General features: G+C 43.9%; 1 protein-coding gene across 8 annotated transcripts in view; it reads left to right on the top strand.

The window, feature by feature from the left end:
• Positions 1-15,247, top strand: part of DGKG (diacylglycerol kinase gamma) — a 211,808-nt gene that overhangs the window by 80,908 nt on the left and 115,653 nt on the right. For 7 of the 8 annotated variants that reach the window (XR_007136006.1, XM_047788407.1, XM_047788394.1 and 4 more), the window contains 4 exons: positions 3,964-4,013; positions 8,091-8,165; positions 8,870-8,992; positions 13,890-14,007. Coding sequence is in view for 7 of the 8 variants with exons in the window: in XM_047788407.1 (XP_047644363.1) it covers positions 3,964-4,013; positions 8,091-8,165; positions 8,870-8,992; positions 13,890-14,007 (366 nt within the window). In the remaining variant the exon portion in view is untranslated. The remainder of the gene's footprint in view (positions 1-3,963; positions 4,014-8,090; positions 8,166-8,869; positions 8,993-13,889; positions 14,008-15,247) is intronic. The other variant, XM_047788419.1, reaches the window with a different exon arrangement.

Here is a 15,247-nt window from a genome sequence, read left to right as displayed (position 1 = left end):
AGATTTTCAACATCTGTCTTCCTTCCTCTATTCCATGCCCATGCAACTTTTTACCTATGAAGAATTCTTTTTTCCTTGAGATCTAATCAACCTCATCTTGTTAAAGCTTATTTCCATTTCATCACCCACACTCACCCCAAGTGTTTTGGCCCCTAGAGAAAGAGGGCTAGTTAATTAGGGGAGTTGAGCTTGGTTTCAAAAACATGTCTTCAGGAGGAGAATAATTGCTGGGGGCAAAAAGAAAAGTCAACAGTCTTGCAGATGACTCATGCTGGGACGGTCTCAATGGCCTCTGCGAGCCTACAGGCAAACTTTTAAAAATAGAGATAGGTAGGACCTTGTTAAAACTACATATATTGTTTTGGCTTCTCTTGGGATCTTAGTAGCCATTGAAGTGAAAGCATACGTGATAGCAAAAGTCAAAATTCCAGCTAATAAGCAGATAGTTAACAAAACTTAAACAATAGCAAGGACAGTCTGGCAAAGGTTAACCCTTGCCAAAAACAAAATGAAAGTTTGCTCATTAGCTGAGCTTAAAACCTCCCCCATAGGTTTGAGGTATTAAAAATTACAAGCCTTAAATGCTAATTTGGAAGCAAGTGTACCAGATTTCTGTTTCTTTTGGCTAATGTTAAAAGTGAAATGTCACGTTATTTCCCGCATTCAGTTGGAATTTGCATTTCAGGCGTTATATTTGCTCATAACTATGAGAGGGTGTGACAGATTCTTCATATTAGTCCATCTCAGGCTGAGTCTCGTTTTGTTTTGTTTTTAATTTTTGGCTGCACCAGCGGCATGTGAAGTTCCCGGGCCAGGGATCAAATCCGAGCTGCTGCTGTGACCTATACTACAGCTGTGGCAATGCCAGATCCTTAAGCCACTGGGCCAGGCTGGGGATCCACCCTGCACCTCAGCAGTGACCCAAACCGCTCAGAGACAACGCTGGATCCTTAATCCACTGCACCACAGCAGGAACTCCCAGACTGAGTCTTGTAATGGTGATAAAAAGAAAGTATATTTAAAAAATTTTTACTATAGAAAATTTCAAACGTAGATAAAAGTAGACTACCATGAACTTCCATATACCAATCAACCACCTTCAATGGTTAGCAAATTCCAGACATCATACTTTCATCTGTTAATATTTCAGTATGTATCTCTAAAATATGACTTTTTCTTAAATATAACCAATGCCATTATCACATCTAAAGAAAAGAGCTCCTTACCATTATCACATATTTGGTCAGTATTCACTTTTTCCCATGACTGGGAAACACTTCGAACATTGTTTGGATTGGGATCCAAGTATGGTCCATACATTGCTGTTGGTTACTATGTCTCTTCAGTCTCTTTTAATCTTTTACTTATTTTTTACCCTGCAATTTTTTATTGCAAAACTTGGTCATTTCTCCTGTAAAGAAATTTTTAATTAAAACAAAATGAATTTGTGTCCTCCCTGATTTTAGTAATTGAAAACAAGTTATATTGGTTTTATTGGCCCACACCCACAGCATGCATTAGTTCTGGGGTCAGAACTGACAATGCCAGATCTTTAACCTGCTGAGCCACCAGAGAACTCCAAGGTAAGCTTTAAAAAAAAAAAAAAAAAAAGGAGTTCCCATCATGGCTCAGCAGTTAACAAACCAGACTAGGATCCACGAGGATGTGGGTTCAATCCCTGGCCTCACTCGGTAGGTTAAGGGTCCGGCATTGCCACGAGCTGTGGTATAGGTCGCAAACGAGGCTCAGCTCTGGTGTTGCTGTAGCTGTGGTGTAGGCTGGCAGCTGTAGCTCCGATTTGACCCTAGCCTGGGACCCTCCATATGCTGCAAGTATGGTCCTAAAAGGAAAAAAAAAAAAAAAAAAAGCATTTTTTTATTTCTTGGAAATGACAGCCTGAAATTCCACCCATCATCAATGTATAACAACAGTAATAACTCATCATTGAACACCTTATTTTTGCTTTTATGCATTATTTTTATGCACTTTAAATGCATTGTCTCATTTTAACCTTAAAATAGCCCTAGAAGGTTGACATGATTGTTCTCATTTTATAAGAGAGCACAAAAAATTTAAATGACTTGCCCAAGGCCATGCTGCTAAAAGATAGGATGCTTCCTTACACTTTCTTGTTCTACTCCTCATGCACTATAGGACCAAAGAGAGCTTGGTATTAGAGCTCTCTAACTGGGCCCAGGGCTGGTACAACACTAGCAGGAAGGGTTTTACTTCTTACATCATTCAAAATCTGTTTGGTGAGTCAGCCTCATATGCTGAGTGTCTGACCAGGACATTCAGAGGAATCATATAGAATCAGAAGCCCAGTTACTTTTAAATAACTTAAACTCCAATCAGAGACACACCACTGAATAAACACTAGGTACAGAGGCATAAAACATATAGAAGTGATAATACAAGGGCAAATTAACAGAAGTGCTGTGACTCTGTGGGTATGTGCCGAGAGGTCCAAGGGAACGGTCAGCCAAGGGAGGCTCCACAGAGAACACAAGTGTGACGAAGCCTTTTAAAGGATGGGGAAAAAAATGAAGACGTGTTCAGCTCTGCTCCCCACCCTGCTTATTCCTGAGACCACAGACAGGATCTCTACCTTTCAGATGAATGAAATGCACGTCTCCAAGAGTTCCTATTGTGGCTCAGTGGGTTAAGGACCCACATTGTCTCTCTGAGGATGTGGATTCAATCCCTGGCCTTGTTCAGTGGGTTAAGATCCAGTGATGCCGCAAGCTGTGGTGTAGGTCACAGATGCAGCTCAGATCCATTGTTGTCTGGCTGTGGTGTAGGCCAGCCGCTGCAGCTCCTATTTGACCCCTAGCCCAGGAACTTCCATATGCCACAGGTACGGCCCTAAAAAAAAGAAAGAAAGAAAGAAAGAAATGCAAGTTTCCAAATCCTATAAATGAACATTTAGTCCTTTGCCCAAAATTCTCTTCCAGATCTTTCTCATCCTACATCTCTCTATAGCTAGAACACTATAGAGGATGTTTCTGAATAGCATGTTGACGTTTTAGAAAAAGAACTACAATAGCTTCTGTGATAGCATCTACTTCATAGCATTATTGAGGATTTAAAAAGTAGTGATCGGAGTTCCCATCATGGCTCAGTGGAAACGAATCTGACTAGCATTCATGAGGACACAGGTTCAATTCCTGACCCCACTTGGCAGGTTAAGGATCTGGTGTAGGTTGTGAGCTGTGGTGTAGGTTGCAGACTTGGCTCAGATCTGGCATTGCCATGGCTATGGTGTAGGTCAGCAGCTACAGCTCTGACTCAACCCCTAGCCTGGGAACCTCCATATGCCATGGGTATGGTCCTAAAAAGACAAAAAATAAAGTAAAAAATAAAAATAAGTAATGAAGAAATGCTTAGGATAGTACACTGCACATATTAAATGCCATATATAAATATTCATGAATGAAAGAAAATTAAATAACATCTCTTCAGTGCTTTCTACATTCCAACACCATAGATTTGACGTGTCATTTTAAAAAATTTAGGATAAAGAAACTAATAAGATCTCCATTTCACAGATGAAGAAATTGAGCCCAAAGAAGTTAAATGACTTATTCAATGCCAAGATCTGAACCTAACTCCGTACCTTTTCTGTGTGGAGTAGAAGCAATGTCCCATCTATAACTCTGGTGACTGCCCCACTACCTACCTTGAGTTGTGTTTCAGTGATGCTGAGAGGTGTGAATGAGGGAACCACACTCATTACCCAGATTTCATCAGCCACAGAGTTATTGCTTAAACAGTCCCAGAAGCCAAGGGGCTTGGTTCTCCTCCCTCCTCCCACCCTCTGTCTAAGGAAGGCAGGTGAACTGGCTACAACAGTTTTTGCCCCAGTGATGGTCAGAACTGATCTAAAACCTGGCAGCAGCAGAGCCTCGGTCTGTCCCTGGTGCCTGGAAGACAATTCAAGCCTCACCTCTGTGTTTCTTGCAGTCATGTTTCGTCTCTATGATTCAGATGAGAACGGGCTTCTGGACCAAGAGGTAAGCTCTCCAAATGTCCCTCCAAGATCCGAGAAGGGCTGGGGGAGAGGGGAGCAGGTGAAGGGAGTCTGAAAACTCTCAGTGCTGTCTTCATAGAAATAGCAGTGTCTCAATATGGGCTGCCAAAATGAGTAGAACCCCCGCTACCTTGTATTTCCAAGGAGCCAGCCCAGAGGAGAGTGAACTCCAACTTGCCTTTTCATTCCAGAAGCCCCAGATCACTAAATCTCAGATTGGGGATGTGCTTAACATATCATGTAGTTTAACTTCCCAGTTGGTTCAGAAATTCCCCCTGCAATTTCCTGCTGGAGCCCAGGAGCAGAGGGGAGAAGGTAGGAAGTGGGGAGGCAGCGAGACCAGGACAAGAGGGCAGGAGGAAGGCCATCACTCTTGCCCTCCTCTCATACCCCGGGACACCAGCTCTAGGAGTCTGGTTCTGTCTGCTCTGAGTTCACAATCCCATCCTGCTGTACCTGGGAAAGCCTGAGTCTCACTGGCACCTCCCCTCAGGAATAGGCAGGGATAGGTCAGGGGTCATGGGGTAAGAAGAAGGATGGAAAGGAAGAAGGCAGAAGGGAGAAGGCAAATAGAATCACATAAGCCTTGTCCTCATGACTGGCAGTATCAGAGGTGGGATTCATTAATAGAAAGGCTGTGCTTGAAGTGCATGAGGCTGAGTCAGATCAGAGGGAGGAAGAAAGGGAACTAGTCCACTAGACCAATTGCATCATCCAGGTTCCCTCTCAACCCCAGATTGTCTTTATGGGATCCCTGCAGCCATGTTGCAGTGCTGTGGATTGGGTCATGTGCAGGAACCATCAGAGAATCACAGACTCTTAAGCATTTGATGAACACGTATTTACTGAGTATCTAGGATCTGTCAGGCACTGTTGTAAGCACTGGGGATATGTATCAGAGAGCCAAGTGACAAAGATCCGGGCCCTCATGATGCTTCCATTCTAGTGCAAACACACACACTGAAAAGCATAGTCAAACAGGTGTTGGAGATGTATGCTAGATGAAAAATAAAGGAGGGAAGAGTTGAAAGAAGCTGTAGTTTTAGCTAGAGGAGCTAAGGAAGGCCTCCCTGAAGCGGGGACATCTGAACAGACATGGGAAGAAGGTGAGGGAGTGAGTCGTGGGGATATCCAGAGGATGCATCTTCCAGGCAGAGGGAACAGCAAGTGCAAATGTCCTGAGGGTGCCTGGAATGTTAGCAGATTAACCAGGAGGCCTGAGTGACTGGAGCAGGATGAGTAAATAGATGAGGTCAGAGTGAGTAAGAGGAGATGAGATCAGAGAAGTAATGAGAAGGGACAGGGTGTTGGCAAAGCCTTACCAACCCTTACAGGTGATTGAAAGGCTTTTCACTTTTACTCTGGAGAAATGGAGAACCACTGGAGATTTTGAGCAGAGGCATGACTTAGGTCCTAATAGGATCACTCTAGCTGCTGCATTAAGTCTAGATTGTAGGCATGTAAGCAGGCATACCAGTTAGGAGGCTATTCAAATAATCAAGACAAGAAATTATAGTAACTTGCACCAGGGTGGCAGCAGTGCCAGTGGTAAGAAGTGGTTAAATTCAGGATCTATTTGAAAGGTGACATTGGTGGACTGAAGCCAGTCTCAAAATTGTTCATTCTCGTTCCGCTTGCCACCAAGACCCCTGGGCAGTTGGATGTCCAGCCTCCTTGTGATGGAGAGTTCACCCACTACCTTAAAACAGCCACTTCACTTCTGGGAATGACTGTTAGAGAGGGCATCCTTCTAGCACAAAAGGCATCTCTAGTCGGCCAGGGAAATTTTCAGTACAAAATCTGATTCTGGAGTTCCTATCATGGCTCAGTGGAAATGAATCTGACTAGCGTCCATGAGGACACAGATTTGATCCCTGGCCATTCTCAGCGTGTTAAGGATCAGGCGTTGCTGAGAGCTGTGGTATAGGTCGCAGACTCGGCTTGGATCCCAGGTTGCTGTGACTGTGGTGTAGGCCAGTGGCTACAGCTCCGACTGGGCCCCTACTCTGGGAACCTCCATACGCCTTGTGTGCAGCCCCAAAAAGACCAAAAAAAAAAAATCCTGATTCTGCTCTTTCCTTTCCTCCCCCAACCCAGTGGTGAAGTCAAAATAGGCCAACCCTCTCAGCTCCTAACTCCCTGGGTTATGGGTTACTTTTGCCTTCTGTAGCTGACCAGGACAGCTAACCAGGGGAGTACCAGTTGTACACCATAGGCCTTCAAGTATTTGAAGATATTCTCTCATCTTCTTTAAAATCTTTTCTAAGCTCAAATGTTCTACCCTGTTTCTCATAAGGCTGGCTTACATATTCACTCTGGTCAAGCTCTTATTTGTCAGTGCCATTCTTAAAACAGGCACAAGGCAAACTATTACATTTAGAAGAGAGAAACAGTGAGGTTCTACTGTCTAGCACAGGGAACTATATCCAGTCTCTTGGGAAAGACCATGATGGAAGATAATATAAGAAAGGGAATGTATATGTATGTATGACTGGGTCGCTTTGCTATAGCAAAGAATACAGCAGAAATTGGCACAACATTGTAAATCAACTATACTTTAATTTAAAAAAAGCAAAAAAAATATGGAGTTCCCGTCATGGCTCAGTGGTTAACAAATCCGACTAGGAACCATGAGCTCTCAGGTTTGATCCCTGGCCTTACTTAGTGGGTTAAGGATTCCGCGTTGTTGTCAGCTGTGGTGTAGGTTGCAGATTTGGCTCCGATCTGGTGTGGCTGTGGCGTAGACTGGCGATTACAGCTCCAATTAGACCCCCAGTCTGGGAACCTCCATTTGCCGAGGGTGCAGCCCTAAAAAGACAAAAAGACCAAAAAAAAAAAAAAATGACATAGAACTGAACCCACCCTTCCGTGACCCTTTAAGTATCCACACATGATCTGACTAGGGTGGACATCAGGGGAACTAGTCCTTGCTGAAATCTGCCCACTCTGCCTCCTAAAAGTGCCCACCTACTTACACAGCCCAAGATTGAGTCTCATTCTTAATTCCTGAATCACACTGTTCCCTCACATTGTATCTTGGCCCCAACAAGATTCACAAGCTTTATTCCATTGGAACTTGTGCTGAGCCCTCTGTCCACCTCTCCGCCCACTTCCTTACAGAAGTGCCTCATCTGCAGTTTTGCAATGGGTTATATCTATGAAATACAACTCTGTAAACCCCTGTTGGATTTTAGCTTGCATGTTTTGGTGGAAATAACTACCTAGTAGAAGTACCCTTTAAACCTTGCTTCAGTTTTCCAACATGTGTCGCCAAATCAACCGTACTGTGAGCATCTTAGATGGTGCTCAAGACATGCAAATGCCTCCTCTGTCCAGTGTGTTACAGTGGGATTCTCAGTGCACGGATTTGTTAGCATCCAGCAATTCTGTGAGGTTTTAGATGGAGCCAGGCCTTTTGTTTGCTGGTACCAAACAAAAGGCTCACTCATTAGGCAAACATACCTTTCATGAATTTCCTATCCCAGGAGCCCTGGGCCCTGGGCTGGACTTGATACAAAGGAAGCAAAGGAGATGCCAGAAGGAATCTGAGTGCCTGAGAAAGGACCAACACAGTGGCCCTATATCCAACTGAAACTGAACTCCAGGGGGTATAGATGGATCCAAAGTTGCTAAATCTATGGGAATGAGGTAGGGGAAAAGAGGGAAGAAAGAAATTCCTTGATTTGTAAGTTATTTGTAGGAGTTATAATCACAAAGAAAGAGAAAAGGGGACTGGCTTTTTATGCTAAGTGGAAGCACAGAGTAGGATAAGGAAGGTGAGTCCAGATGGGTCTGGAGGGAGGTCACTGTTCGGTGAGATTTCTGCCTACCCCTGGTTTATCCATTGTCTGGGCTTCTTGTGAGCAACTGCTCTCTTGTAAGCTTTGTGGTCCAGGCAGAAATAAAGAGAAGAAAACAAAATAGCGCTTGATAAAATGCCAATATATTGAACCAGCTCCTTCTCACACTCTGCCCTGCCCATCTTCCCACAGGGTTTGATTTCAAGTCTTACTCTTGAAAAACGCATCTTCAGTTGGTTTCTCCCTTTTGTGTTTTCTAGGAGATGGATCGAATTGTCAACCAAATGCTGCACATTGCCCAGTACCTCCAGTGGGATCCCACGGAGCTAAGGCCTGTGAGTTTCCAGAAGCATGAGATATCTTTTAAGTGAGCCTCTAAGAGGAGAGTGGGTACTTGGAAACATTTTGACTATGCAGGCTCCCCCAGACTCATCTTGCAGGTGGCTTCTCTGGGGTCCTACGCCTTGACTTCCCACTTCTCTGAGGGGACAAATTAGAGGTAGCAGGGAAAAGCATATGTAGACTAACTCACATAATGATACTTAATAATATCCCCTAATCTTTTCATTAGAGCCAGACATTTATAATGGGAAATTCACAGATTAGACAATTTAGAGCTAGAAGGACTTTTTAAAGATTTTTTTCCATCACCAGGTAATATTAACAATGATAATCACATTTGGGGGCGCCTGTCAGTACATTATATTTGACATTTTATCTACATTTTCTCAAATCTTTGCCACAGTGCTGCAAACAGCCATCCTAATTCCATTTTTACAGATGAGCAAAGCAGAACCCAAAGAGTCAGAGCCGCTTGCCCGAGGTCACACAGTGAGGTCTAGGCAGAGCCAGGCCTGGACCCCTGTTCTCCTCACTCCCATTCACTCCCTCATTGCTCTTCTCACTCTTAACCTGAGAGGAAAGGGGTAAAACACAAGCCAGAAAACACAGGAGAAAAGAGAAAGAAGAGGGCGGGTGGGGAGGTGGACTGAGAAGTCGAGGATGCACATGGACAATCGCTGGTCTATGGATTCCACAGATATTGAAGGAGATGTTACAAGGGATGGACTACGACCGGGATGGCTTTGTGTCTCTCCAGGAGTGGGTCCACGGAGGGATGACCACTATCCCATTGCTGGTCCTCTTGGGCATGGACGACTCTGTAAGTCACAAGCTTGAGTTCAGAGATCACTCACCTTTGAGAAATATCAGACTCCACGTGGAAGTTAATATCCTTGTCTTCTGCCCAGCACTTCCCAGTGGACACCCCATATGCTCTAGACCACCCTAAAAGTCTTCTCTTTTTACCTAGTAGTGCCTGAAAGATATTCATTCACTTGACAGATATTTACTAAATTATTACTTAATAATGATACTGTTCTGAGGGCTGCAAGGGGACACAGACACAAATATTCATTCCAGAATGAATATCTGGAAACTTACGCTCAACCAGGCAAAGGGCAAAAATACTCCAGGAAGAGGTCCATCTTTTTCACAAATTAGGTTTAAAAAAGCTAAACGAGTTGGGGAAGGAGGAAGGAAAGATAGGAAGGAAAAAATACTGATCTGTTGTGAAGCAGCGGGTGTTCAGTGATGATAGCTTATTTAACAATAGAAACAGCCAGATAAGGTAGATGTTCTTTTACCCATTTATACAGATAGAAAACTGATTCTGAGCCTGAAGAGCAAAAGGAGGAGCCAGCGTGTACTTGTTCTTGACTCCAAAGAATCTGCACTTTCTAACCTCTCACATTTAGGAGCAAGACCAGTGGAAGAAGCCTCAGAGGGTGTTTGGCCTGGCTCTGAATGATGTGTGGGATTTTGACATCCCATTCTTAAGATAAGGACCAAGTGGGAGGACCTAGGACATTTGATCTGGGTTTCAAGGATGGGTATGATTTGTCTGAGAGAAGAGAGAGTTTGCGGCGAGGAAAACAGCTTGATCAAAGACTCACGTGAAAGAAAGTTTAGGGTGTATTAAAGAATCCTCCCAGTCTGATCAGAGTAGGGAATATATGTAGAGGCTTAATGTGAAATCACTGGCGCCTGACCTAATCTGCTTATTTGCCATGAAAGGTAGCTTCCATGCATGAGGTGGGAAAGGTTAGGACTAGAAGGACAATTGGTGACATTAGCTTTTACCAGACAGTCACACAGGTTGTATGACAACAGCTCTTTGAGATTGCTGGAATGTCACAGAGAGGAACAGAAAAGGCAGTTCAGCTGGGTTAGCCTCTAGCTGACGCTGTTGCCCATGATCTGTCCATCTGACTGTTGTGCGATTCAGGACTAAAGCTGAGCCTTCATGCCCAACTCTCAAGGACTAAGAATCCTTCAATTATTTCATAGCATGTCCAGCTCTTTCTAAGTGCTAAGTAGAAGTCAGTAAACCAGGATCTACACACTCCCTTCTGATTCCTTAGACCCTAGAGGGCCAGAGCCGGAAGAGACTTTGGTGATCACTAGTCTACCCCCTTCATTTTTCACACCAAAGACCAGAGAGGTAAGGCACTTGCCCATGGGCGCACACCTAGTTAGTACCAGAGGCCATCTTCATATTCAGCAACAGCAGACTTCTCAGGCCATGATCCCAGACAGAGTACCTACTGTGTACAAGAGCCCACATGAGCTAGGACCTGAGGGTATGCAGATAAGTAACATATATTTTCTGTTATCAAGACTCAAGATTGAACCTGAATCAAAGTAGAAGTTCTGCTTGAGTGCTGTTCCAGCATAATCATTTTTCCTCTCAAATGTGGGAATAGAGATGGGGCGTTTTAATCACAAGGAACCAGTTTCTAGTTTTTTTTTTTTTTTTTTTTTTTTTTTTTTTTTTGTCTTTGCTATTTCTTTGGGCTGCTCCTGCAGCATATGGAGGTTCCCAGGCTAGGGGTCGAATTGGAGCTGTAGCCACCGGCCTACGCCAGAGCCACAGCAATGCGGGATCCGAGCCATGTCTGCAACCTACACCACAGCTCACGGCAACGCCGGATCCTTAACCCACTGAGCAAGGCCAGGGACCGAACCCGCAACCTCATGGTTCCTAGTCGGATTCGTTAACCACTGCGCCACGGCGGGAACTCCCAGTTTCTAGTTCTATTTCCTGTTTTGGACTTTTGCTGGGTTCAAAGTGCCACCACCTCTTTGCTTGGACGCGATCTACTTTTTTATGGCTGGAAGAGGGAGAGAGAGACTATTTCTTCAACATTCTCCCCAGAGTCTCTCCCCCCTCCTCCACCAAATGCCAAATCAACCTCATAGAGAACCATACTTTATTTTAGGTAAATGAAAACAAAAGGCAAATTTAATTTTATTAATCAAAACTTTTATGCATTGGAGTTTCCTTCATGGCTCAATGGTTAACGAACCTGACTAGGATTCAGGTTCGATCCCTGGCCTTGCTCAGTGGGTTAAGGATCCGGTGTTGCTGTGGGTTGTGGTGTAGGTCACAGACATGGCTCAGATCTGGCATTGCTATGGCTGTAGTGTAGGCAGGAAGCTACAGCTCCAAATCGACCTCTAGCCTGGGAACCTCTATATGCCATGGGCGCGGCCCTAAAAAGACAAAACGTGTGTGTGTGTGTGTATGCATTTATTTGAAAACATGCATTGTAGAAAACCATACTTTACTTCAGGAAAATGTGAATGAAAGGCAAATTTGGTTAATCAAAAGTTTTATGCGTTTATTTGAAAATATGCACTAAATTGTACGTTCTTATATTTAAAGAATCGGGGTTCTAGAGAAAGTATTCCTTGATGTCTTAAATGTCTCACTCCTTGTTTGGCTTTTTCAAATCCCACACATGGCCACTGCAGAGTCTGGGGATCTTTGAATGGGATACATGAGAAACAGTCTATCTCCCAGGGAAACTGCAGCCTCAGCAGAAACCTGGCATGCCTAGGGAAGGTTACTCCCACACCCTGCAGCCTCCAACATGCAGAAGTAAAAGAGCCACATGATGGTGCTATAACCCAAGCAGAAATGTTGCTTTATCCCAAGTCAAAGTCCCTTTGCTTCTTACCCTATACCTATGAAAATAGTATCTGAGAAAGGGAGAATCAGGAAACTGATTTTGCTAATAAAGGTATTTTTAGGTCCAATGATGTCCTTTGGGCTATATGAAGAAGGAACTGGGTCTGCTAGGAGTGCTGTAATTTCCCTTCTGTCCAGGAAGGAAAACCCTGGTTTGTGGAGGAAAGGCATGGGAGGAGCATGGGCTCAGAGGCCAGCAAGAGCCCCAGTGTGACTACTGGCTTGGTCACTTATTATCGGTGTAGTCTTAGCCATTGGGATAACTTCTCTGAGTCTCTGCTTCTTCATTTCTAGAATAGGCATAGATCTACCTCCTTACACATAGGAAAGCACATGTTATTTCTGTGTCCCCTTCTGTCTGTCACAGAGTAGGAACTTAAGGAAAGTTTTCATTTACAATGTGTCAGGTACTGGATTAGGAGCTTAACGTATATTATTTCATTTAATTTTTATAAAAAAAGCCCTTGAGGTCAGTGTTTGACAGAGGAATGAATGAATCCATCTTTTAATGAATCACTTACTCAATTAGTGACCCCAATTACTCTAGTAGAAACCATAAGATTAAAAGGTTTGAATCTATAAAAATCAGGGTTTGAGGTAGTAAGAGGAAAAGAGCTTGTTATCCTGGCCCCCAGGGGAGACCAGCATTTGAAAAAGCACATGCGCTTCTCTAGAGACCATTAGCCCAGGAGTTGGTTGAGCACAGGAATGGATCTGGCTGCCATGACCGGCCCAAATCAGAGGGGCCTGGGAGTAAGAAGTAGGTTTCAATCCAGTACATTGGACTCCGTGTACCTGACTCTCAAGTCTTACTACCTTACAGTACTTTGTACTGCCCTTAATACCAGCCCGAGAGTTACTCTTTTGATGGAGCCTATGATGAAGTTTCAAAGACACCATATGTAGAGGGATATTACAGAAACCACAGCCTCCAATGCCCCCAGGGGCTGGAAGAGGGAGCTTTGGTTGTCCAGGGAAGTGTGTGACTATACGAGGTGTGGCTTATCTGGTAGATAAGGATGAATTAGCTTCCAAGCCAAGGCCAGAGGAAATGGCTTAACTCTCCCTCTGTGTCTGTCACTTTGCTATTTTATCTGTGTACAGAAAGTTGATGAGAGGAGTGCATTGTTTTTACTAAGCTAATTTTTTCCTGATTATAAAACTAGTATATCCTCACTGTAGAAAATTTGGAAAATATAGAAGGAGAAATTACAGAATAAAATAAATCCATAGTGCTACTAGCTACAACTCACCTCTGTTAATAGTTTGGTTACCTTTTTTTCCCCATCCAAGTTATTATTGTATAAAACTGAGATCATAACATATCATCAGATTTACATTCTGCTCTTTCCACTTAGGACCATATCATGAACACATTCCCAAGCCATGGGATGTTCTTATAAGTATCTTTTTGATGGCCACTTAACATGAAATCATACAGATGTACCATAAACCTTTTGGTCATTTTGAGGCCTTTAGGATATTTTCAGCTTTTTGTTATTTTAAGTAATGCTGGGTTAAATACCTGACAGAGCACAAAAATGCTCATCTATCTTTCAGAAATGATTTTTGGGGGATCGAATCCACAAAAGGAAATGGATAGGTTGAAGGTTATAAAAAAGGATATATAGATAATAAATGATTGATAATAGATTAGGTGATTGATAGATAATGGAAGAAAGGGAGGGAGGAAGTGGAGAGAAAGAAAAGAAAGAAGGAAAGTTTGTTCTGATTTCCACTTTCACCAGCCGTGCAGGAGAGGGCTTGTTTTATACTGCCCCGCCCTCATATACTCCACTCAGATCTTCCTAATTTTTAATATTTGCTTCTTTTAGAAAATACAAAGGATTTTGTTCTGATTTGCATTTCTATTAAGAATGCATGCAACAGCAAAATAAATGAATAACTGTCTTCCAAATATGAGAAGAGACTTTTTAGGTAAAAAGAGGACATGCAGGAGGCAGCTACTGGTTCTGCCCATGTGGGGCTGCCTGCTCAGTGTCTTAGTCCCTTGCTGTCCCTGCAGGGTTCCAAGGGGGATGGGAGGCATGCCTGGACCCTGAAGCATTTCAAGAAACCAACCTATTGCAACTTCTGCCACATTATGCTGGTAGGCGTTCGGAAGCAAGGCCTGTGCTGCATTTGTGAGTAAACATCCTTCAAACCCCTCTTCACCAGAAACTATCTTGCATTGCCCATGGTTGCACCATTTCCAGAAAAGTTTAGGCACCTCTGATTCCTAGCTCCAGGGACCATCCCGTATTGTTCCAATAGCAGGGAGTAAAGCCAGACCTCCATGTACTGTGTTTGTTCTACCCAAGCTAAATGGAGAAGTATTGTCCTTTTAGAGTCTTGTTATGGGCCACTGACTCTCTAGAAAAAAGTTATTAAAGTTCACATGCAACTAAAAGCATCTCAGGAGTTCCCGTCATGGCTCAGTGGTTAACGAATCCAACTAGGAACCATGAGGTTGCAGATTCGATCCCTGGCCTCGCTCAGTGGGTTAAGGATCTGGCATTGCCATGAGCTGTGGTGTAGGTTGCAGACACAGCTCAGATCCCGAGTTGCTGTGGCTCTGGCGTAGGCAGCAGCTACAGCTCCAATTGACCCCTAGCCTAGGAACCTCCATATGCTGTGGGTATGGCCCTAAAAAGACAAAAGACAAAAAAAATTAAAAATAAATAAAAGCACCTCATATGAATTTCAGCTGGGTTTTGCTAGTGAATGTTTTGAATGGTCAGAAAAACCTGGGTTTTTAAAAATTAATAAGCAGCTATATTTGTAAATACAATGGAAATTAAAAGTATCCATTTGTTTCTCTTTATGATCCATTTAGTAGAGTCGGGCTGGAGAGGAGGAAAAAACCACACGTGGGAAAGGAGGAAGGGATACTGGAAAGGAGAACATAAGAAAGAGATGGAGGCACAGGAAGAAAGCAGGGTGGATTTGGGGAGCAGGAGGAGGGGGAGGAGCCACAGCAAGGCTTTGTAGGACCCAGGGCTGTGGGTGCAGACTCCTGCCAAGCACTTCTGGACTCAGACAGCAAGCACTCAGCCTGAAGCCACAAGGGACTGGGCAGCTGCTGCCACAGGGAGGGCCCTCAGGTATGGGGCTGGTCACCAAAGTGTTTCACCTGCCCACAGGTGAAATGCCCACAGGAGCTCAGCAGCAGGCGACCTCGGCCAGAGAGTCATCTTAGCAGAGTTGGGCCCAGTGTCCACCAGACAAAAGAAGTAGGCTAAAGAAAGGGCCCAGCAGTCTTGCTGGCACCCATTCAAATCCACCTCTCACCCACTTTTTATCGACCCTGTTAGGTTCCAGGCCTATGGGCCTCTACTGTTGGCATAGGAGTGAGTAGTAACAACATTGGTAATTTGTCGAATA

The sequence above is a fragment of the Phacochoerus africanus genome, chromosome 1 (genome assembly GCF_016906955.1).
Source record: "Phacochoerus africanus isolate WHEZ1 chromosome 1, ROS_Pafr_v1, whole genome shotgun sequence".
NCBI lineage: Eukaryota > Metazoa > Chordata > Mammalia > Artiodactyla > Suidae > Phacochoerus > Phacochoerus africanus.
Note: the sequence above shows the minus strand (reverse complement) of the source record. Positions and strands in the feature narration are given on the sequence as shown.